Source organism: Myripristis murdjan, chromosome 16, assembly GCF_902150065.1.
Source record: "Myripristis murdjan chromosome 16, fMyrMur1.1, whole genome shotgun sequence".
NCBI lineage: Eukaryota > Metazoa > Chordata > Actinopteri > Holocentriformes > Holocentridae > Myripristis > Myripristis murdjan.
In genome coordinates, this window is record NC_043995.1 from 24919854 (window position 1) to 24944570 (window position 24717).

The 24717-nt window shown below is 42.7% G+C and overlaps 1 protein-coding gene across 3 annotated transcripts in view; it reads right to left on the reverse strand.

The window, feature by feature from the left end:
• Positions 1-23228, reverse strand: part of slc9a1a (solute carrier family 9 member A1a) — a 37276-nt gene extending 14048 nt beyond the window's left edge. For 2 of the 3 annotated variants that reach the window (XM_030072275.1, XM_030072278.1), the window contains exons 1-5: positions 22067-23228; positions 8940-9412; positions 6580-6830; positions 3981-4198; positions 2769-2971 (exon numbers count right to left, since the gene is read on the reverse strand). In XM_030072275.1, the coding sequence (XP_029928135.1) occupies positions 2769-2971; positions 3981-4198; positions 6580-6830; positions 8940-9412; positions 22067-22358 (1437 nt within the window). In that variant the 5' untranslated portion in view covers positions 22359-23228. The remainder of the gene's footprint in view (positions 1-2768; positions 2972-3980; positions 4199-6579; positions 6831-8939; positions 9413-22066) is intronic. The other variant, XM_030072276.1, reaches the window with a different exon arrangement.
• Between the last annotated feature and the right edge of the window lie 1489 nt (positions 23229-24717).

Below are 24717 nucleotides of genomic sequence, written 5' to 3' on the forward strand. Positions count from 1 at the left end.
CACAACTTTCCAGAAATTCCATCACTCCAGGGAACCCTGTGACTCAAATTAGCATCTTCAAAAAGGGAGGGCCAGCAAAAAAGCCCTAACACTGGAGGATCTTCCGTTCTGAGGATGTTTGGTCCACTTTAAGGACAAAAATAGAGTAATATAGTTGAGAACTGGAGACGTATGCCTCCGAGCTTATCAACTTCTTCTATCAGGAGTTCTTCATTTAAGCCTGAGCACCAGTGACCTCTGTATTTTCCGTTTTCCCGGAAATTGGGAAAAGAGGCACGGGAAACTATGCACACAGTGCCTCCATATCTTTCCTTCTCCCGGTGACTGAAAAAAGGATGATTTCCTAGGGCACAGTCAGCAAGATTTCTAACATTGTCAGAAGGGAGAACACAGAGGCAATGCTTCATATTTTCAGTTATGGATGCTGATGAAACCTGTATAGGCCTAAACTGATCAGGAATCAATACGGGAATCGATAAAGAATCATACAAATAAGCAGAATTGATAATGACATTGATATCAATAAAATTTTATCAATTCCCATCCCTACACATATACACACTTCCAGCCATTGTTACACTGCAGGTGAAAGGTGACCCTGTCTCCCAGTCTGCATCTCTCTCAGCATCAGGGGCTGCCAGTGCTGTAGCATGAATAAATCATCTTTCTAGCCTGGCTTTTTGAGCAGAGCACACATCTAAAGGGTTTTATTTTAGCTGCTGCCGTTCTGGGCCTAATCCACACGATGCACGTCCAAACGTCTTCTGACAGTTTCACTAGGAGAGCGGTTTATCCGACAGGACCGGGCAGAGGCAATGCATGGTGCTTTACGTCAAATGGAGAACGGATAATACAGTGTGTGTCGTGTGTTCATGGCTTGTGTGAGCAATGCGCTTGTGTATGTCTCTGTGCATGCCTTTGTCATGTCTTTATGTACTTTGTGTATTTTCCCTGAAGGCAAACATGAAGAGAAGGGAGAAGAAGAAGAAGGGAGAAGGAAAAGGGCTGTAAGTGGCCTGTGTGCGTCTGCATGTGTTGTTTTGTGTTCTCCTTCCCATTTTTTCGCACTCTTGGCGTGTGAATCTGCATGGCTGCCTGTCTGTCAGTGTTGTTGAGCGATAGCTGAAATGACATTTTCTTACACCACCAGCAGCAGGCTGTTTGCTTCAAAACAGGCTGAGGAAAACTGACCACTCGAGGCTGAGTCAGTGGCGTGAACCTATTTCTAGACAAACCAACAAAACCAACCTCTTCCTGAGAATGTGTAAAAACGCCTTTGATGTTCATCCCTCAGCATGCCCAAAGGCCACTATAGTACATACCACAAAGTTTTACTGGACATGCAAGTGAAGCTTTTGTACTTGTACAGGCCACACTGAGTTTGTTAGCGTGTCGGTCAGTGTGAATCCAAACACGCCCTGAATGAAAATTTCAGCTCCATACACTCAGAGAAATGTCCTCCACTAACAAATTCTATCTGGCTGCCAGAGGCTGAATGAAGTTAGTACTATATTTGAACAAAATAAACAAACACTGAATTTGATCAGCTAATTAGTAGCCAGCAGTATATTAATGCCCAAACAGGATATCACTGGTGAATACAGCTGCACAGGAAATGACTGGATAGCACTGTCTCTTATTTGCATTTGCACACCAGAGGAGAGTCATAGGACTGACACAATGGATGTTTCTAATAATGTCAAAAAATCCTGTTCTTCAGCTTTAACACTGATGCTCTTTATTTGTACTTCTTCATCAAATGTTTTTTTTTCCCGTTTAAATTCACCTTAGAATTTTCCAGTTATTTATTTATATATATATATTTACTTGAATCTCATTTCATTATTACCCTTTTTTAAATTATTATTATTATTATTATTATTATTATTATTATTTGTTCCTACAACTAAGTACACTCAGTTCCATAGAAGCTTGTTCCTAAACTGAAATACAATCAGTTTTATGGGTATGGAGGTTGTTTTATTGTCTTTTACGAGTCTAGTTAATGTTCTGTTTTGCTCAACTGTAAAACACATTGCAATGCATTTAATTATATGAAATGTGCCATATAAATGCAGTCTGTTTGTTATGTTCCCAAATTTAAAGCTGCACTAAGTGACTTCTGACCACCAGAGGGTGTTGAGAGCTGAAAAAACAGAAGTTCAGTCACAAACATCGGTTTTATGAATGGAAATGAGGGAAACATTTCACTCTCACAAGGCTCCTGTTGGATTACTTGGGTTATTTTGTCTCTATTAATTAAAAAAAATGTGGTGAAGGTACAAGGTAACTCACTCTGAATGAACTTCTTCTGCCGTCTCAGTGCTAACTGCAGCAACAGAGGCACTCATGCGAATTTCCTACATTTGAATATGTTTATCTGCATTATGTGCGGTTTCACAAAAGCTTTGAATGAAGCTAAAGTGACAAGTTGGTGAAGAGGAGGGCAGAGAGGGCGCTTATTTGAGCCGAAATTTGGAAAGCTAAAACCAGGGAAAAAGAACTGGCTGGCTATAAATTCTATGGTGGAACAAAGTTACGGACCTCGCATTGCAAGGGGTCCTTTTACTGCAACACAGAGAATATAATATAGCTTAATGTACCTTTAAAGAACTGAAACCATCCGATAATGAAAGCCATGATGGCATCTCATAATTCGGCTAAAACTTTAATTTAGCTACACTTTAAAAAGCCTGAATGAACAAGTGAAGTGTGACCATACAGTCTGCTGGGAGGAAGACAGAACAAAACATACAGCGTCCCAGTACCTGGACAAAGACAGTGAAGAAGATGACAGTGATGATGGCTGTGAGGAACATTTCTCGCATGGCGAAGTGGGCTGGGTCCAGCAAGAAGCCCAGGGAGAAGGCAATGGCACCTCGCAGGCCACCGTAGGCCACGATGAACTGGTCTTTGGTGGTCAGCTTGACAATACGGAACTTGTTGATCACGTAGGTCAGACCCACCACACCTGGGAGGGACAAAGTGATGAAAAACTGCTCAGTCTCTGGGTTGGTATGTGTGTGTGTGTGTGTAACAGACCTGAGTAAAAGAGTAATTAAAAAAAAAACAAATATGTTTTTGAGCCTAGTTCGTTATCACTTAGAATTCAGGGCCATAAAATGATTGGCAGCAAGTTCAGACATTTACAGTAAAGTCAACTGAGTGCACTTTCTCACAGGATATAGCTGATTTTCTGACACTATCACAACTCTGTGTATTAGGTACATTTGGGTTTGTATGTGTTCAATGACAACTTTCATACCATACATGTAAGGGGTTATCATGTGATGACTGCGTAACAAATAATAAACAGCCAAGATTGTGCGTGTGTTCTTCATTTGTGTCTTTGATGAATGCTGTCATCACAAAATCATGTGGGGAGGTTTGGGGGCCAAAGCCTCACCATTTACTGAGGTTGACAATAAAGTAATGAAATAAGTCAGCTCAGGAGCACATGTTATTATAATTGTTATTCTTTCTCTTTCTCTAACCACTCTAATAAATCAAGCATGACACATCATCCACAGAGAGACTTGTGACAGCCTGATGTCAACATGGATATCCTGAGTCGCGTTTCCTCTTACACACTGAAAATGTGTAATGAAACATGATGTCTGTGTTCCTCTTTCTCGTCTGAGAAAGAATGAAGGACATTTCTTTTATTTACTTGGAAATCCCTTCCTCTCCCCACTTTTTTTCTTTTTAAAGACGGTACAACTCATCTCTTTTTACTTTGCTCATTGCTCAACACATGACTGCACTGGATTTATCTATTTTGAGTGACAATAGTAATCCACTCCAATCATTACCTCATTTGTTGGTTGACAAACTCGTTTCATTAAAAGCAGTTTCCAGTACAGATCAAGCAGCATGCCTTGTGCTACGCTTTTACGTACTTTAGATAATGTGACACATCCCAGCCTGGCACCATAAAATATACATTAAGAGCCTATGTGAATCACTGCAGTGGAGCTGACCTATGACTCGGGCCACCAGACACAGAATGACGGTGACAGTGACAAAGGTCCAGTTCCAGTTGTGTGGTCCGTCCACGGTGGCCACACCCAGGAAGATGAAGATGAGAGTCTCGCTGACGCTGCTCCACATCTTCAGGAAGTACTTGATAGTGGTGTGGGACTTGTGGGAGATGTTGGCCTCCACATAGGGGCGCATGACTGCTCCGCATGCTATCAGTCTGTAAGGACAAGACGCAAGTGGATGCTCAGTCGAAGGGATACGACAGTTAGTCAATGTAAAGCAGACATTCATTCATTTTTCTTTTTAAACAAGGAGATGTCAGCGGTTTCCTCTGAAAACGTCCACCCTAACTTTTGATGCTTTTTAGTTTCATACTATTAAACAAAGCTAAGTACTGATTATTGCCTCGGGAAATTCAAAGGGAACAGGCAATCTAAATTAAACAGTTGCTGGACTGCACAGCAGCAACAAACGGCAACAGTAATGTAAGACGTTACCACATAACGAGCGGCCAAATTATGCGTCTTGAGTTCCATACTGATCTCGGAAACACACGACACTAAGTGAGATGTCTCCATCCCCGTCTGGTGACCACTTCTCTATTCCATCCTACTGTCATGCAATGTTCCCATGCCAAAAGTGCAGAGGCCAAAAAATGAATGCCATCCAAGTTACGTAAGCCGCCGCAGCTGCTCATCATTCCACCCAATTCCACCTCTACGGCAATATTGGTTTAGTATTGAGGGCATTAGGGAGCAGGGATAACAGGAGCTGACACTGGTAAGCTGTTTCACCTCTCTTTTATCAACAGATGATATAAAAGCATCTTTCCAAATCCTCTGTTTATGATGTGCGGGACCAGGAACACACTGTCCTCACCGCTACAGCGGCCATGACACACCATCGAGAATCAGTATATCAGCAGCTCCTGCCTGCATGATCTACAGCTCATACGAGCTTAAACGGGAGGAGTGGAATGAGGGAGGAGAAGAAAATGGAATGGCATGTATTGGAGGAGCAGCAGGTCACGAGGAAACGGCACCTCAGAGCATGACAGTGCACCATAAATTGAGGGTTGGGTTGATTGCAGTCAGAGCGGAGTCATTCATTAGGCTGCTAGTCTGCGTGACCAGCCAGGATGTATTGCTGAGATACTGTCTTACAAGGAGCAGATGAACTGATTTTGTATTGGCAGGGACCAAAACACCAAACCACTGAGCGAAGACACACATGTTGAGAACACGCAATACACTGTAGACACCCCTGACACAGCTATGGTATTTCCAAAGTACCAGGAAGAAACAATACATTACGGTTCTGAATTTGGAGATACTCTTCCTGTATAGGGCAGCTCACCGAGTAAACATTAACTCTGTCCACTCTTCAATTCCACCCATGGAGAACCACTCATGCTGAATATTTATCATGTCATGCAATGATTTTGCAACAGTTCATCACATTCTGTCACAGTGACGGACAGAGTGATGAAAAATGTGTCTATTTTTACCTATCATTACATTTCATTCCATTTTTTTATGTTTTCATGCTTATTGATGTCACGTTGATTATGTCGCAAGTGATAATATGTATGTTTATGTTTAATTCTGACACTGATTTGGCTAAGATGAAACGGTCATGAAAATGTTTTTAAAGAAGCAAGGCAGATGCAGGAAGGAGGAACATAAATCAGTAGCAGCACCGCACAGCAAAATGCAAAACCGCGGGTAAGTGTGCACACTCCTGTTGCACCCCAGCATGCAATGCAATGAGGAAAGATTTATTTCCCCTGGTCTCCTGGCTCTGTAAGGTGTTTTGGATTAAAGTACCCGAGGCTAGAAATGTAAATTGTAAAAATAGGGCAATGCAGCTACACCTAAGACACTGGTATTCCTGTGGAAATCTTGATGGTTCTAAAGGTCACATACTGTGGAGTATACGATATATGACCAGATTAGATACATTTGTTCTCGGATGAATCCTCGCCACACCCCTGAACCAGACTTGACTCCTGCCTTATCATATAGAAGAATAAAAATTAACTAAAGAATAGATAATGAAATGACAAAAGGAGGGGGACGTTTTGAGTCATGCAGAGACACTGAAAGCTGCTGCTAGTAAAATGTGAAACCTGTTGACCCCTTTTTTTCTGGTGGTATTTTACAAGAGCTGTCACAGGCATATGTGTAAAGATGAGGTGATGTGAAACTGTTTTAATGCAAACTGACTAATGGAACAGTAATAAACGCCTTAAGGAGGGGAGTTACTTCTCCCATGACTGTGTCTAAGGCTAGTTGTTTGTCAGTCTTGCACATTTTGCTCCAAATTATACTATATATACTACTATACCACACTATATATACTGTACTATATACTATATACTAACCCGGGGTGTTGAGAATGAACACATCGGTAAACACAACTCATGGAATATATCAAGTTTCACCAAAATTGTGTCATATTTCTGTAGTCACCTTACTTACTATGCTATAAAATGAATGACAAAATTAGGTTAATATGCTACATGCAGGGGAATTTTTAAAAAAAAAGTAGAATGCAACATCTGAGAGTGTGTATTTGCAGTCTGTTTGTGTGACTCACGCCATGATGCCGGACAGGTGGAACATCTCAGCCGACAGGTAGGCCATGTAACTGTAGACGAAGACAAAGAGCGGCTCGATGACACGTGTGTGTGAGGTGAAGCGTGACGTGAAGGCAGCGAGGATGCCGTAGATGGCGCCGACCAGGACGCCGCCGAGCGCGACCACTAGGAAAGAGATGACTCCCAGGAAGCCGTCCAACACCGACACCGTGCCGATACCTGAGTACTCCTCAAACAGGTGGTACAGCACCTGAAGGAGGCAAGAACACGAGAGAGAGAGAGAGAGAGAGAGAGAGAGAGAGAGAGAGAGAGAGAGAGAGAGAATGGTTAGGCGATTGTGGGGAAATGAGTGAGAGAGATGAGGAATGGGAAAGGATGAAAAAGGGAAGTTTGGATGTGGGTAGAGATACAAAGGATACATATGGAAAAGACATACTGTGTTTAATTATTTGCAACGGACACAAAAAGGCTGCAAAAATAACTTGTTGTGTTTCATGATTTGATAAGCACTTGATGATATCACTGATATTAAGGATACCTGTACTAGGGTTGAGCAAAATATTGATATTATGTCAATAATATCACTTTAAAAGTGTTGTCTTTTCCTGGTTTTAAATGGTAACAGTAAAGGGATGCTGTTTTCTGAACTCATTAGACTGCTCTAGATGATCCATTATTTACCTGCTCGTTCAACAAATCCACAATTACTCTTTATCATAGTGTAAATATTTTGTAAAAGCACCAATAGTGATATAGTTGCCACAATATCGTTAGTCAAAAATATCGTAATATATGATTTTGTCCATGTTGCAAAGTCTTAACCTGTACTGATGACTGAGCTGGTGTGAATCAAAAAAGCCACTGTGTCTCAAAAAGAGGAACATCGCATTAACAGGTCACAATGGAAATTAACTGAAAATAAATTTTGCCTCCAGGGAGGAAACACATGACACCGAATGCAGGTCAGCTGTCACAACAGCCACAATCACGCAACCAAAATCAAATGTCTACCATCCACGAGCACTCAGTCAAATGTAATGTAGACTCAACTTTGTGCTGTTCAATCCTGCCTGTAAATAACACAACGGCTTGATTACTGGTTTATTTCATTATTTAGTTTTCATATGCATTCAGACAGATACTAATTACTGTGAATGTGCAAGCTACTTTTAATTAATTTCAGTGAGACCATGTGCCTCTCAAGTCCATTATCTACACCCGGGTTTGGTGTTTTTTTAAGCTCCAAGCAGAAAAGTTTGAAAAACAGACTGCACTACGCTTGTAAAGAGACCCGGACAAGCTGCGTAAAGGTGAGATTTTATACTATATGGCGGGAGTTTTCAACTGGTGGTTCACGACCTCCTGGTGGTCGTAGAAGGTTTTGGAAGTGGCCCCTGACACCATCCATTCAACTAGAATGCTGGAAGTGATCTGGGTTTTTTTATTAAACACATATTTCCACGTATCACTTGTTGTTTGTGAACAATCAAAATCATTCAAACATCTAAAATTTAGAAAAGTCAACTACTGACTACTATTTCAAAAATAGCTGATTATGCCAATGACAAGAGCTTTTTCCAAGTTTCAGTGATAAGTAAAACTAAGTACAAGTGAGTTATTGTCTGATAGGTGAACCTGAATTTGGAGTCGACTTTCACTTTGCTGTCACGAATACCCTCTCGCCCTCAGTCCAATAACAGCAGTCCCCAGGCTGCTATTCCCAGAGCAACAATCAGTTGAAAACACCTGTTGTATTGCAGCCAAACACCATGTTTACAACAGGAAACAGAAAAGGGTTCAAGGATGGACAAAATGTTTTCACCTCTCACAACAGTGCCACAGGAGTGCCCAGGAGGCTGGTGCTGGTGACAAACAGGGCTGGGCAAGTGTCAGTACCCATCCATTGTAATCATACCTGTTGCCAATATCATCTTGACACTACAGCGCATTTGTTGTTTGCAACCAAAGCCATTGTACGTATCTACAAATCAGATCGTCTAAGGCTAATTCTTAATGCCACTTGTTTTCAATAAGCGAGCAAAAACGTCTTCCTGAAAGCACTCTTAAAGAGACTGTAGTGTCACAGTAACACGTTCACACACTTACACCTGAGGATGTTGAACAATACTACATTTTGTTCAACATCCTCTAAATTGTGCACGCATCCTGTGACTGCCCTGGAGGAGGAAAAAGAGAATTAAAAACATGCCTTTCAGGTACCGCACAGCAGCTGACTGTGCCATCAAGTTTTCTTGGTGACATTTCGTTTCCAAGCGCCAGATGGATGGGAAGAGACGGCATGCTTTCGGTGAAATCATTACCATCAACAATGTACCTTCCTCCCATCCTGATCACTCACCACAGTGACTGCATCGTTGAGCAGCGACTCGCCAAACACCAGGATGTGCAGCAGCTCGTTGATGTGGATCTCCTCGAACACAGCCAGCACGGCCACGGGGTCCACCGCCGAGATGATGGAGCCGAAGAGAAGACAGGGCAGCAACTCTATCTGGTGCAGGCTGGATGGATTGTCCGGCTGGATCTGGCACACGGCGTACAGAAGGCCCCCGATGAAGAAGGCGTTCCACAAGGTGCCCACCACAGCGAACATCAGGATGGTGCCCAGGTTCTCCATGAAGGGACGAATGGGCAAGAAGTAGCCCGCATCCAGAATGATGGGCGGCAGCAGGCAGAGGAAGAAGAGTCTGGTGTTCATCACAGGAGGGACCTGCTCCCCGGCCAGCTTGATGAGCCCCCCAACAAGCAGGCCCACCACAATCAGCAGGCAGCTCTCTGGCACGATGCTGGATAGGCGGGGGATTAGGTGGAACCCTGGGAGGAAGGATGAAGAGAAGGGATGAGATGAAAAGGGATGAAGGGACAGAGCGAATGATGTGCCAAGGAAATTCAGAATCCATGGCACAGATCCGCTTTATTCTCTGTTCTTTCATTTTTGCTTTGTGAAGCTCTTTGTAATTTTAAGATATGCACTACACAGATAAAGTTTACTATTATTGTTAAAAAAAAAACCGTTTCACCTCGATGTTAATGCATGTGTGTGCGTGTGTGTGCACAAGCGAGTACGAGTGATAAGAGAGGCGGGGGTGTGCATGAGATTAACTGGCCTTGCTCCCATCTATTGTTCTCACTCTGTAACAGGCAACTCCAAAGCACTGCAAAAGCCACCTGAAACTCACTGGCGATAAGCACCACTATAAGAACAATCACCTGTGACATACCACACTTATACGAGTACAAGCACCACCAGCACATCAAATTCCACTTTCAGTTTCACACTGAGCAGACACTTTCATGATGCAGAGCTAGACGACACAGCAAATCTCAAACCATCCAAGTGAGGACAAATGGCCCTAGCAAGAATATCCCTACATTTTGGATTTTCAACATCCATGTTAATTTCAAAACTGAACAGAATTAACATTCTGAACAGGCCACGTCTGCAAGAGATTGTGAGAGAAATACTTCTGATGTCCTCGAGGCCGATTAGACATGCCAGTGCTTGCTCTTCCTTCATTCAAAACCTACGCAGGCAGACTGCAACCTGCATGCTAGTTGCAGTAAGCTCCATGACAGCTCTGGGCACGTCAGAGGATGTGACATCACGGGGTCAAAGAGGCTGGGAAAGAGCACAAGGAGTGTATGTCGTGTAGTTGTTGATGTGCCACATGGCTAAAATGACTGCCTAAAGGGGGAAAAAAATGGAAATGATATGCAAAACATTCCTTGTAGACACATCTCATGTGGCTGTTCACCAGGTCTGGGGCTAGGCTGACTTTCATCAAATCCATTGTGAGAGAAATGATGGTGAAAGTATAAAATGTTTGAAGAAACTAATTCGTCTGCTTGTTTACACACTAGTCCAGTTTCGCAAGAGTTCAGAGGGTGTAACTCAAAAAAACCTTTTGTAATTAGCAACTATCGTCTAAGAGAGTATGACTCACTTGTCACAGTATAAGCAGCTCTGATAAAAGTCTCCAGATACTGTTTAGTTAGCTAAGTTAAAAGTCCTTTCAAGCTGAAAGATCGACTGCCTCCCTAATGGATTTCAACAAAGGGGAAAATAAAACTGTTATGCTCTAGAAGGCAGACCCATCAAGGGCATGTAAGATGGTGTGGACTCCACAAATCCCATTACTCCTGTGCTGCTATAAAGTCCGACATGAAAACCTAAACACAGGGAAGGCTTACACATACATGAAAGAATGGGAAGACAACTGCAGTCTTTACATAAATAGCAAGAGTGGATGAAGACTTCAAAGCGGCAGCAGCGTGCATCACAGCATGAGAGGTCCCACCCCGGCTATATTTACACCCCTGCAACATGGCGCCATGTCACCTTCCAAATGGCACAGTGCCATTAAATTAATAGTGTGACATTATAATGCATCAACACTTGCACTAACGCACACATTCATACACACAAACACACACACACACACAGAAATTTGAACCATCAAAGGGGGTAGCTAGATAGAAACAGATGAAACGGATGAATGTTGTGTAGTTAGGGGTGCAATTCTTTCCAGTTTGGTCACCCAAGCTAAAAAAGTATGCAATCATAGGACTGCATATCGCCTTAGATAAAAGCGTCCACCCTGTGGCATATGTTAAAAGACCATCAACAAGCTCCATGGCTACGACATTCAATCTCTTTGAGACAAACATAAAAGGTGCAATGGCAGCGGCACCATCTGGTGTGTTAGTCACAGGGTGTGTTCACTGAGCAAAGAGGGGAGGGGCAGACAGGTAAACAGCTCAAGCCTGCTCGGTTTTGCTAAAGCTCATAGAGTCAGCATGGTGAAGCAGCAAATTCATATGTGCAGGTCACACTGATTGTTATGTAAAGGCCAGGCCTCATACACATGCTGGCAGTAGACAATGATCACCATGGAAAGTACTGAAAAATAAAAATAAAAAAGTAAAATAAATCCATAAAGAAGGAGAAAGAACTATGTCCTGACTACATATTAACCAGATAAACCAGAGTTAAGGGTAAGGTGAACCTTAACCTTAACCTAGCTTTAAGGTGAAGGTTAGGGCAGAGTCAAGCACTACTGTGTTGAATGAAGTGTGCAGCATGAGATTGTGTAAGTTTTGTAAATTTAGGATTATCATCTAGACATAACCAAAGAACTGGAATTACACTCAACTGAACATTAAAACATGACATTGCTATGTCTTAGCTCAATGTGAAATTTTCTATGGGTGATGCAAGGCCTTCTGTTAATGAAGACTCAGAAGACGAACACTATCTTAGTGTTTCAGTGCACAAGCAAACAAAGTATGTCTGTGGAGTTCATAATACAGCTGTGTGCAGCTGTGATTTCAAAGCTCTAGTTGAGCTAGCTTTGAGGCAACCTAGTCAAAGAATCTCTGTATTAAATGGTCTAATGAGGCCTAATTTCCCCATAAGATGTCAAGAGGCTGCATGCTTCTCTCTTTTCAGTGAACCTTATTAGAGACCAGGCGACACCCACAACTCCACGGAGGCCATCCAGCCAGGTGGGCTAACAAAGATGCTTTGATGACAACTGCTTGGAAGGCAGCACACATAAACCCTGTGCGACTCTTCCCTTTTCCCGAAGCCCAATGTGGAGAGGAGGATGTGAATTCCACAGCTTGTTCTCAGACTCTCTGAAGCGCCGTGTCAATTAAGAAGCGAGCATGAATCTATTAACAGCAAGCTTCAAAATCAAAGCCAACTTACTGCTGACATGCTCACAACCTCTAAACCCCTCCATCAACACTGTGCAAGAATAAAGGAGCTGTGAAAAATTAATACAGCCATGTGGAGGAGACAGCAACACCACAGAGATCTTTATTCAGTGTAACACCAGCAGGTTCCACACGTGTAACTGAGCGCCACCACTACAGTAATTGTGTCCACAGATAACAGCTACAGGAATCCTTTGAAATGCCCACCCCTAACAGTGATTTGTCTAAAATTTCTTCCTGGTACTGAGTAACCCTGTTTACCTCTATGTTGATCTAAGTTGCAGCCTGCAAGGTAAATAACTTCAGAATTCCCCTGTCAACAACTCTTAGCACACCTCACACTCAGCAGTCTTCCATGGAAAATGACTTGCCGTCAGGAGCTTGTTCGACCTGTTGCAGGATGAAAGAGTGCTGCATGCTAATACTACAAAGCTAGGTCTGCTGCTAACAAGCACATTACTTCTCCAAATCAGACCTCAAGGGGACTGATGCTCTACATTTCTGAGGCAACAAATCACGTATTCATAGCATGAGGTGTTATGCTTGCATTTTCATAGCGACTCGGTGAAAATAAACACCTTTTGTATACAGCTGATAAAACAGATTAGCAGTATCATGTGTTTTATTGTAACAATATTGCTCTATTATGTATAATATACTTAATATAGCCTATTATAATTGTCAAATAGGGTATATTACATAGGGTATATTAGGTAAGTTGACAAAGAATGCATGCTTATTTACAGCAACACCCAGAGAGACTATCATCAGAGGTGGGGAAGGCTATACAAATACACACACCCACACACTCAGACACAGGAGCTGCCCAGTAACATTAACATTCTGTATTGTTAGCCACTGACCAGCTTGGGGTTTATATTGCTATACAATACAACAAAACACAATTTTTCCATTTCCCCCCAACCAGATCTTCTCAGTGGAGTTCAAACAGACGACCTTGTGGTCACAAGCGCCGTTCTGTAACACTTACAGTAGGACAGCGCAGGGCTTTCTATAAAGCACAGTTCAGGATGGCGTGAGAAAACAGCTTGGGGATATTATTAGTAGACACTGAGTCCCATGGTCCCTTATGGAAAGTGTTCTTGCTGGTGCTTTTAAGTATGAACCTGAGCCAGGGATCCTTCTGCACCAGGACTCTTGACCCCTGAATAATGACCCATAAATAACATGCAATGACTTGTCATTTCAAGCTCAAAAAGGCAATTGTTGAACGGGAGCAATATGATGATTGTGACAGTCACATTTTATGAAAAGGTCTCAGATATCAACACATCAGTTAAAGTTTTGTTGAGTTTGCGCAGAGGCTACAGAGTAATCATCAGAAATTCACAGGAGTTTTAATTAAACCTCAGGGAAAACAAACAGCCCTATAAAACAGCTAAATACATATATATACATATAGATAGATAGATAGATAGATAGATAAGTATGTATATCTATATGTCTATATCTATATATCTATATGTATATGTATATCTATATAGATATCAATATATATATATATATAGAGAGAGAGAGAGAGAGAGAGAGAGAGAGAGAGAGAGAGAGATACACACACATACACACACACACACACACACACACACACACACACACACACACACACACACACACACATATATATATATGCCCGAAATGTTAGATTAAAATACAGTTGGACAAAGTCGTGTAAGGGAAGTTATCTACACAAAACCCTCAAGAAAAAATCTGGTCTGGCCAGCCTGAAGCAGACAAACAGGTCATAATTGGATGGGCTAACGTGATTACAGCTGGTGCCTCGAGCAGTCACAGACTGAGCACTGGATCCAGGACTGGAATGCTAAATGACCCATTATCATTCATGGTTGACCAGGAGGGACAAGTGAAGACTGTGCACCCTGGCCAACCAGGAGGAGAATGACTCATCACTGCTCCTGGACAAGGGGCTCTTTCAGGATCAATACTGACCCTTCCAAATGCTACTATAAAAACTCTCAACGCACCCAAAACTCAGGACAATTAGCTCAGCAGAGGGCAGGTCCTGAATGAATCTGAAAAGACGTAGTCATAAAAGAACATTTCACACTGCACAGGTCTAAAGTGTGTGCTTTGTCCGCATCACTTCTCTCTTCATCCCTCTGAACGGCTTTGGCTTCCTTTTGAATTAGGGCCCGTGGTCAATGGAGGCCTTGTGATGGTGCCTGAAGCGCCCAACCAAGGCAGAGTGGTGACAGCTCACACATTCTCAAATCTCTCCAGCATGACTCCGACTAAGGCCTCCAGTGCTCATGATCTACAGAGCCATATCACAGAGGATAAGATAGTGGAAAGGAAACGGCTGAAAGGCAAACGCATGTCTCGTAACACCCAACTGTTGCCCAGACACAGATGAGAGCAGGGGTAAGTGTACTTTCATGAGCATGGTATTAATAAACCATACATGTACTGGAGGATCTTTTTCTTTTCCTTTCCCTGGATCTTAATCTTTCTTTTTTTTTTTGTATATTCCATTAAATGGCCTGCTTGGTGCTTTAATTAGGACATCAGGCAGGTCATTCTAGGCTGCTACTCCCTCGTGAGAGCCTTTATGTAGAAAGGTTGTCGAAAAGCACCTTTGGTTTAGCAGCTCTAACACCTCTGCATGTGTGCTCCGTGTCAGCACAACCAGGAAATGTGTCTTGTTGCCAGGTGACTAATTGCACAATGCACAATAGCAACCAAATGATGAAACACAATTACTGTTGCGATACGGGACTGATCCAAAGCAAGCCATTGCTGTTTTTCCTTCCTTTAGGATTGCATTTTCAATCTGGCTGACCAATTGTTCAGTGCCCAGATAGTCTGTTGTTCAAGGGAAGGAGAAGAAATACACAAACCATTTATTGCATGCAGGCCTTATTCTGAACAATCTAGACCCACACAAAGGACTTGCTTTTGTGAGTCATTGTTTGATTATGTGATGCAGGCCATTGTGTTCCTTCAGTTTCTTATGTAACACATGTTGGTTTGAATTATTAATAATGGCCTGCTAATTTATTTTACTGTTAACCCAGCAGTTAAACCCGCACAGAAAGCCCGCTGGTACACAATGGGGATTTTTCCCATGGTTGTGTGTCTAAGCTGTGCTGAGGTAAAACAGCACACACCTTTCACTGGAGCAAGTCCGTGCAGTAAAATTCAGCGACAATATCAAACATCTATCAGATCTACACCTTCTGATGATCACAGTCTGTTTCTGATATTTTAAACAGAGAGGCAAACAGAGGAAGGCTCTGTTCAGATTTTCCTCAGAGCGGTGGTGTCATGTCATGTGCCATGGAGCCAAAAAGTGAAGTGGTTTAGTGGTTGGTTGGAAGGAAAACCTGTACACACTTGGCTCTCCATGGCACATGACTGGGGAATACTATCATAGAAGGCGACGTAGGGAAGCAGTTTATGTGAGTGCAACTGCTGGGATCAGCACATGCATCCTTAAGGGTTCTCATATATTAGGAGCAGAGCTTTAGTCTTACAATTAAACAAGATCTTTATCTCCCTGTGCTTACTTTACTTATCACTGCAGTGACTGGCAAGAGATTGCGATGAGTCATAAAGAAGACAGCGATATACAAGATAAGATGGTTGTTTTTCAAACAATAGTGAAGTTCAAAACCACAGGTCCACCCATGGTACCGTTTATTAAATATAAGCCAGACAACACAACCTCAGCTGAAACCACTAATGTTAAGGATGATGATTATGAGAGGAGCCAATGGATCTAAATGGTTTATACCTGTTTTCCTTTTTAAGGCTATTCACTAGAATGACTCCCATAGGGAATTAATAATCTTATTATATTACAAGAAAATGCACATATATGTGTTTTAAAAATAAAAGGCACAAGAAATCAAGATGCAATCCTTACTAATAATGACAAACATGAATATCATCTCACAGCTCCCCAGAGGAATCAGAAAAACTGTTCTGGGCTATACCTAAAATGAAAACATTTTTGGACAGATAACGGCATTCATCTTGATTGAATGCAGTTTAGGGTGAGGTGTTTAATGTACTCTGCAATTCCTGCAATCTCTGACACACAGCCATTTGAGATTAGGAAAGTATGGAGGCTACTATGACTCAATTAAAGTCCTGTAACTTTAGAATTCTTTGTGACTCACAACAAAGAAATATGTTCCCACCACACTACATCCCTGCTTATGGGTTTGATTGCAAAACCAACCGTCCATCCCGTTTTTCCTGGTCCTGCTTCCTTCTCCTTCCTTTGTTTCTCTTTTCAGTGATTTTGGTTACTATTTTGTGAGGCTGTTATGTCCTGTTGAGGCTAATTGCATAGCAGAATGGCTTACTGGTTAGAGAGACTGTGCCAAGTCTGCTCTCTGCAAGAATAAACATGTCCATCAAGAGCCATATGCCTTGTATGAAATGTTCTTGTGCCAGACACTGACCGCCTACCTGCCTCCCTGCAAGCCGCTCTGGATTTGAGCTGTCAGTTCAATTCCTGAAATGTTAATGTAATGAAATGCACTTCTCTTGATAACATTTGAGACTACTGCTACTTCACAGAGAGTACACACCATCAATTTTGGGACCCCAGTCTTGACTTTATGCCAACTGATTTCATTTCTCAGGCTCCTTCTGGCACACTCTTTAGTTCTCAAGACATTAGGAAAGCAGCTAAATTATCTGACCAGTTACAATTACAGTACTTGAAGCAACAGGTGTATGGTACAATGAGTATATTACAGGTGGTTCTGTAGGTCACTCCACTGATATGAATAATGTGTCCCACCTCCCTGGTTATCATCAGTCTAAAACCATCTGAAGTATGTTTACTATAGATAAAGCAGCCTTGTAAGGACTGGCCTAATCTAATAGTGAACCGTTTACTTTGCAAACCAAATCAGCTAAACAACTGTGGAATTCCTATTAATCAAGAGGTAGTGGACCTTTGGAAACGCTGGACCACTGTGCAGTCCACTAGTGACACTACACACTGTGAAAACCAGAGCTGAGTTTGCAGAATCCTGTCAAGCAAGGCAGAGGTGCACAAAGGGCAAAAAACATGTCACAACTTTCCAAGCTCTCTTTTTAGCTCTTCCAAAGATGCATAAATCAAAAGGAACCAAGGGCATAGGAGAAAATCAGCTAAGATCTTTAACATTAAACCAGCATGTTTTGGGTTCATCAGGTTAACAGGTGATAATTATTTAAATGGAAAAAAAAAAACTTTCTCTCCTGCTGTAACACAGAATAAACACACTAAAAGGCAAATGAAGTGTCCACTCTCCTGCAAAACTGTCCGTCTATTGACTGTTTTCAACTACCTGAGTAAGTCATTACTGCTACAGGTTTGCAGCTAATAAATATAATCAAAACATAAGTTGACTGTGATCAATTCAATTCGTGATTTGTAAAACAATGACTGCAAAACACAATACCCAATACAATCAAGCTGAGGTTACTATCTGTGGCCTGATAACAGTGCATGGAAAATCCATGTGTTCCCACAATCAATACAGGCCTTACATGGCCCATATCAATAACAGATGGCACCTGAAATGTACAAAGAATGGCGACTCTGAGAAACAAGGATAGACTTGGAGTCTGAGCAATCAGTGTCTATCAGTGTTGAGATTAAATTCTTGCCCTTATGCCAGCTGGATTTCAGCTTTGTGGTAAATTTTGGCAAGCTTCTTAAAGCCTTGCAAGGTAGGTAGAAAATGGTACTCAGAAGCAGTTAAAGGTGTACTCCCACTTTTTTGGCATACTGCTCTTGGATCAACTTAATATTGTGACAAGAGGAACGATAGCCATGTTCACTTACGGCTACTCGGTTTGCCACGGCATATGGTCATGCTTTAGCTTGCCTTAAATTTAGTGGACAGAATGAGCATCCCCAAAAGCACTACAAATACTGCCTAACAACACAACTGGACCTGTAACCATTATTTTTGGCACGAAGCAAAAAGCTGATCAAAAAGTCCGCTTGTATTCCCACATTAATTAAATTCAAAATACAAAACCACACCAGGGTTGGGCAGCTAATTAAGTGTCACGTGAGCGTCATGAGTCGTGTCTTAACTGAACACCTTGCTCTCATTGATTTTGTAAATTAATATTTAATAAGTCCTTGATATCTGTGGTTTACAACACCCTGTTTGGCTTTGCTATGACTCAAAATATTCCATGTAATCGCATCTTTCTTCTGGAATTTAACGTGATTTTGGTTTGAAACAGGATTGTGGTGTGGGGAACAAGAGTATACACTGCCTCATTACACATATAAAGCCATACGTGCTATGGGGAGAAAGGTGGTTTCATTGAACAGGAGGGTTAGACAACCAGGTTTGTTCAAAAATCTATGATAATGGTACTGTTTTAATGTTTTTTGTAAGTATAGCCTACTGATATGTGATAAGGAAGCAACTAACAATATGTTTATTTCCACATAGTAAAGAGAAACAAGTTTGTTTGTTTTTTAAATAGAGGAGATTATGAAATGGAGAACTGCCTTGATATAAACTGAAAAAGTCAATATCATGTCACTGTGTCTATTGTTCAGTTGCTGGGTTGGGGTTAAGAGAATGCGGGGGAGCCAACTGTGTCAGTCTCTCGCTTTTCTTCACTCCCAGACAAGGCAATCCCAGCTCAGGTTGCATCCCACCACGACAAACAGTGAACTCCGATAACAGCAGCTCTGTGTGTAATGGGGTGTGTGTGTGTAGGTTTCATGGAGTGTCAGTGTGGTTTTCCTTAACGCATGTCCTTTCTTCAAATTGCTTTGCCATGTTTGAATTGTAAATGGAAGGCGAGACTAACGTGACACACCAGGCACGTTGCATGGAGCTTTACAGCCACTTATAACTGGGGACCTTCCACCATGTGTCCCACCACTGCATTACTGCTGTATACTTTCAGGTTCAACCCAGCTGACAGTCCAATATGAAAGTCTGATAAGGCCATAAACTATGATGGATACTACTGCCTATGACAATCATTGATGGTGCCAAGGGTGTAGGTTTTTTTCTTGGTTTTGTTTAGTTTTTTTCACTGAGTCTAAAGTGTGAGCCCTACTGCCATGCTATAGATTACACTCACAAAATGAAAAATGTAGCAGTTATCTAAATGACTCAAAATGGTCATTTAGATAACAGCTTGTTTACATGCACGCCTACTGGTAATACTTATACTGAGATTCCTTTGAAACACACCTTTCCTGTGCGGCAAGATTCAATACACAGTACAGATAAAAAAAACTCAACTTGACCATTAGCCTACCTCATAAGCCCTGTGCGAGCTCCTCATCCTGCCTAGAAGCCCAAACGGTATTAGCGGTGCTGATATTATCGGTTCATATTGTCTTATCACAGATATAAAAGGATATCAGCATATATGACCCATATACAAAAACAGAGATGGGTTACAATAAAAAAGAACTTGTGGCGATCAGAAAAACAGCTTTCTCATTAGTTTTAACCAGCAGACTCAATTGTTTACAATACTTTGTATTGCATACAAGTTGGCAGAGTTGCGTGTCACAGCTGAGCAGATGGTGGTGCGGGTTGTGTTAGGAAGTTAATAAGTTTACAACTCAACTGTCAAATACAAAAGCCTCCAGATCCTATCTTTATTACAACTATTTGCCTATTAACTTCAATGATTTGCTGCTACAAAAGGGCTTTTTAATGTAGAAATTAATTCTGGTCAAAATATAATTATTGGAATATTGTTTCTCCCAAATTTCAATATCAGCCTCAAAAATCAGTCAGCCTCTACAAGTAAGCTACAGCTTTTCATACTATTGGCTGAATAGCTTATTTGTGTACTAAAGATTAATTACTGATGCACAATTTTGTAGTAAATGGAGAGGCTCTCCCTTGTAGCACTTTTAGCACACATACACAGGGGAATTGAGTCTGATGGGTCTTTACTAATATGGAGGACCCTTGGCACTGCAGAAAATCGATTCAAGTGAAATATTTCTGACTGTCCTTGAAGAAAGGAACCATGTACTACTCCCAGACAGGGCTGCTAAAGAGATAAATGGTCAGTGGATGTGCCTTTGGGCTTGTAAGATATTAGGTCCACAATCATGAATCAGATACTGAGTCAAGGCTGAGCAGTGTAGCAGCCACATCAAATTACCAACAGCCCATTTTCAGCAGTCTTGAGATAATCAGATGCTTAAGGTCACCATGGTCTGCTGCTACTGACATCGCCCTCTCTCATTCAGTCTCATTTCTTTGCCATCTCCCACGGCTTCATAAAATATCATCCATCCTGCTCTCTCTCTTTCTCCCTCTCCATTTCCATCTCTCATCTTCGTGCCCTTCAACAGCCTCCTTCCAGTGAACCACCCAAGCCAGGTGCTCCTTCTCCCTGTCCCTCTCCCCAGAGAAATGATGCTTCTCGCTGGGGAGGACGAGGCAATATCCTCCCTGGCTTTCCAACACGCTGGTGCTCAGTCAGGCCTGTGATGTCACAAGGAACTGACAAGCTGCTGGCTCTCAGGAAAAGACAGCAGGGGACACTGCAGAGTCCCGTCGAAAGCACACTGCATACAGGAAGGAGGAGGGAGCACCAAACGAGGGAAAGACAGGATAGTGAGGAGAGGGAAAGGAGAAAAGGAAGGAAGAGTGCCAAGCAGCAGACAGGGGCAGAGCACTGCCAGGAGAGGAAAAAGAAGTCGCTGATGCATCAGAGGGAACTGGACAGCAGGGCAGAATCTGCTTTGTGTGCTCCACAGTTTTTTTTTTTTAAACTTTAAGCCGGAAATGTCACTCACTTGGTAATTTAGTGGGCATTTATCCTCTAGTTCATTTCAAGAATTATTAATAAATGACACGTGGTTGGACTTACAATGACCTGAGTATTTCACAACAGTCTCAGAAACCAAAGATGCAAAAGAAACACCTCACAGCAACGCAGACAGAGCTACCCTCCTTGTTGTAATTTGCTAAGTTCCTGTTATCTAAACCACTATACCAAGCCTGCTTAGTCATGCATTATTACTGTAGTGAGTTCCAGAGATTAAGCACAACTCTGGCAAATGGACCTCCCCCCCATGCAGCAGACAGACCTGATGACTTAACTGAGCCGCATGACCGGCACTATGGATTGTAGAATATGAGTCACAGGGTGAATAGAGCTATCCTGGCCCAGCTTGTTGTGTCAGCACACCTGAGGCATCTTTAAATACTATGCAGCATTTAAAGATGTGCCAGGCGGCAGGATGGTAAAGGTCAGAGCTGGTCCTGTAACCTTACAGTGACAACTTTGACCCCTGCAACTACCAGTGTGTGTCCATCAAAATCCATACACCCACACACACACACTGCTCACACCCTGTAAACTGCTCTGGATGGGAATACCACTGCTCAAAATGTACATGTAAGATGTTGTATCAGGAATTTAATCTGCATTGCTAATATGCTGTGTCTGCTTGAGTGACTGTGGCCAGAGTCTGATCGCCTGGTTTAATAGATTTATTTTTAAGCCACAATGTGTTTCAAAGAGCATTCTGATAAAATAGATACCACAGTATCTTGATTTGTTTTGATAATACAAGGCAGCGTGATGCATCTGCAAATCTGGCTGAAGGTGGGCCAATTCACCTGCAATCAATTAGCCAGTTCCTGCTGGCTACCCCAGTACACCGACTACATTTTTTTTAACCCTGGCATTTCCTTATGTGGCTCATCTACTGTAAGTCCCATTAAAACACACATTGTCTGCCTTGCTACTCACCTAATTTCATTAAAGAGGCCAGCAGCACCCATAACGAGATTTCGAAAGGGGTCTGTATGTAGTGATAGTCAATGCTCAGGACGGGGAAAGCCTTCTTGGTGTAATTGTGCCCCTGGGCCTCAACTTTGTGGTTGTCCGTTTTGTCCTGGTGGCTGACATCCGGAGAGCTGGCGGCTCCGAGGGGGAGCACGGAGCCCTGCAGGAACACCAAGACCAGCACCAGGAGCAGAGCCCGCTCCGGTAAACTGCTCCCGAAGCTGGCCGGGCGGTGTGAGCCCGTCCTGGAAGGCATGTTGTCGATGGTGACCAGCGATGTCACTTGAGAAAAAAACAAAAACACAAACAAAACAAAAACAAGAGTTGTCAAAATCACGCGTGGAAAACAATAAGCCAAGGAAGTTCAAGGAAGTTGGGTGCAACTTTGCTATAATTGTGCAACGCTTGTGAAGCAACTCTGGAAAACGACGTACATGCGAAACAGGATGGAGCCGTCGGTTTTCGTGTTGCCTACATTAAAAAAAAAATCTCTTTTTTGACGTGAATTAGCTTGAGTTTAGTGTCGCTCACAGCCAGGTAAACACTGACAGGCCGTTTGGAGAAAGCAGGAAACGCCAAGATACCGCGCGGCTAGTGGGGACTGTAGCAACCACGCGCACAACTAATAATGCTCTTTATCTGTTTCTCCAATGACAGATTTTTGATTTTCTGTCAGTGGCTATCAGTGTCCGCGTCTGTGAAAGGTGTCATCACTGATGCTGGCGAACAGAGCAGAAGACCCCGCGGCATCCCCTCCACTCATCTCCTCTTCTTCCCCTCCGACTGCCAGCAAAGTCGTCCGTGAGGCGCGTCTGACGGTGCTCAGATATTGACCTTGAGGAAAACCGACACCGCTCTCACATTGCATTTTGTTGGCTATCCTATGGAATCCAACTTTGAGTGTTCACGTCCGTGTATGCGGCATTTCCACCCTCTCTCTCTCCTCTCACACACACACACTACGTCCCGGCTGCAGGACCGGAGGTTGGTGGGGTTCAGAGGTAGGATGGAGGAGGGGGGCGGAGGAGGAGAGGTCTGACCGCCTTCTGCAGCTTGTCCTGGGCCGTCGAGCCGAGACAGGACTGTTTTCAATCTCCAGTGATGTGCGGCTATATACAACCTTCAAACCCCACAACCATTCGCGGAGGTTTTGTAAATGGGAGGACACGGAGGAGGAGTGGAATGGAAGGGGGTGAGGGAGGTCTGACTATAGTGACATCTATTGGAGAGGAGGCTCTAGGTGTCTACTGGAAGGCAGTACACCCACAGATACAGAACAATACCTATGGTGCTGATAAAGAAGGAAAATAAATCTCCACCAAGCAACTCTCCTCTGTTGATGATATAGAAAATCTCTGACAGTCCAAAGACACAGTGTCTTGCTCAAAGAAACCAGCAACACAGCATGGTGGTCGCTTACTGTCACAGTGGGTAGAGAAGGGAAACCCTACTCACCACAACACCCTGCTGAAATCCTGATGTGAAAGTTCTGCTGAAAACATCCACGATACACTGAGCATGCAGATTCAATGAATTTCACAAGGGCGGTTATATGGATCATTATGTGGCCCTTAGATAGCTATGACCACATGGCCATAATAATGAAAATATGGCTTTGTCTTAATCTAAGATGATGTAAATGATACCCAGGGGATGCCAGTGCCCTCTAAGTATACGGATTTAGCATCATGTGATCTGGCATTAGTAAGGGCAATCATATTCACAATGGCTGAATGGACGTAGGGGTTCAAAAGTTTGCAGCAACCGATCTTAGTTAGAGAAAGAATGGGACGTTCTCCAGATGCTCCATAATTAAATTCCCCCTTTCATTTGCTTCTCTCCACAGTGAGGTCAGAGGTCAGTATCGGAAACAGACCGGCGCCCCTAGAAAAGGTAGGGATTCGGTGACTGCAAGAGCACTTCAGCAGGGCTCGTACTTGTGACCCTGTGTCCTTTAGTGGAAATACAGCCAACCTAATCACCACACCACACTGCTGATTATTGTTCCTGGTGGACAGCTCTGGGAGTGGCCTTGGAATCCAAAATTATGGCTCACATGTCGGTGGATTACCAAACACACCTTCCGAATTTAGCCCTATATAATTATTCTAAGACCTAAAACATTAACATGGAGCGGGCCTGTTGTCCTACAAGGGAAGCTTTATTCAAGTAAGGAACTTAACTTGCTCATCAAACTAATTACTTTTCCATCAGAGGGTGACCTTGGTGTAGTACAGAGACAGCTCAAGTGTGTGTAAAGATTTGCCCATGCTAATCCAGCTCTCCACCAGGGAAAATCCAAAACAACCCTTTGTTTGCGAATTGTCATTTTGTTCTGGTGATTTGACGTGAAATTGTAGTGATGGGAAAACTGTTGCTGAGAGCTGGTGTGACCTATACAGCTTAAACTACGTACAGTCCTCAACAATTAGGCCAGTTACCCAAGAGTGAGTATGCCTGTGGTGAGGTGCAGACACTTGGGTTGATTACAGTTTTGCACTCAAATGGCAACTTAATAGACTTCTAGACAGGAGATTGGTAGGTGAAGGGCAGAGCAATCACACTATTTCTTTGCCAAAGCTGATAACAAAAATGGATTGCATTATGTCTAGTCT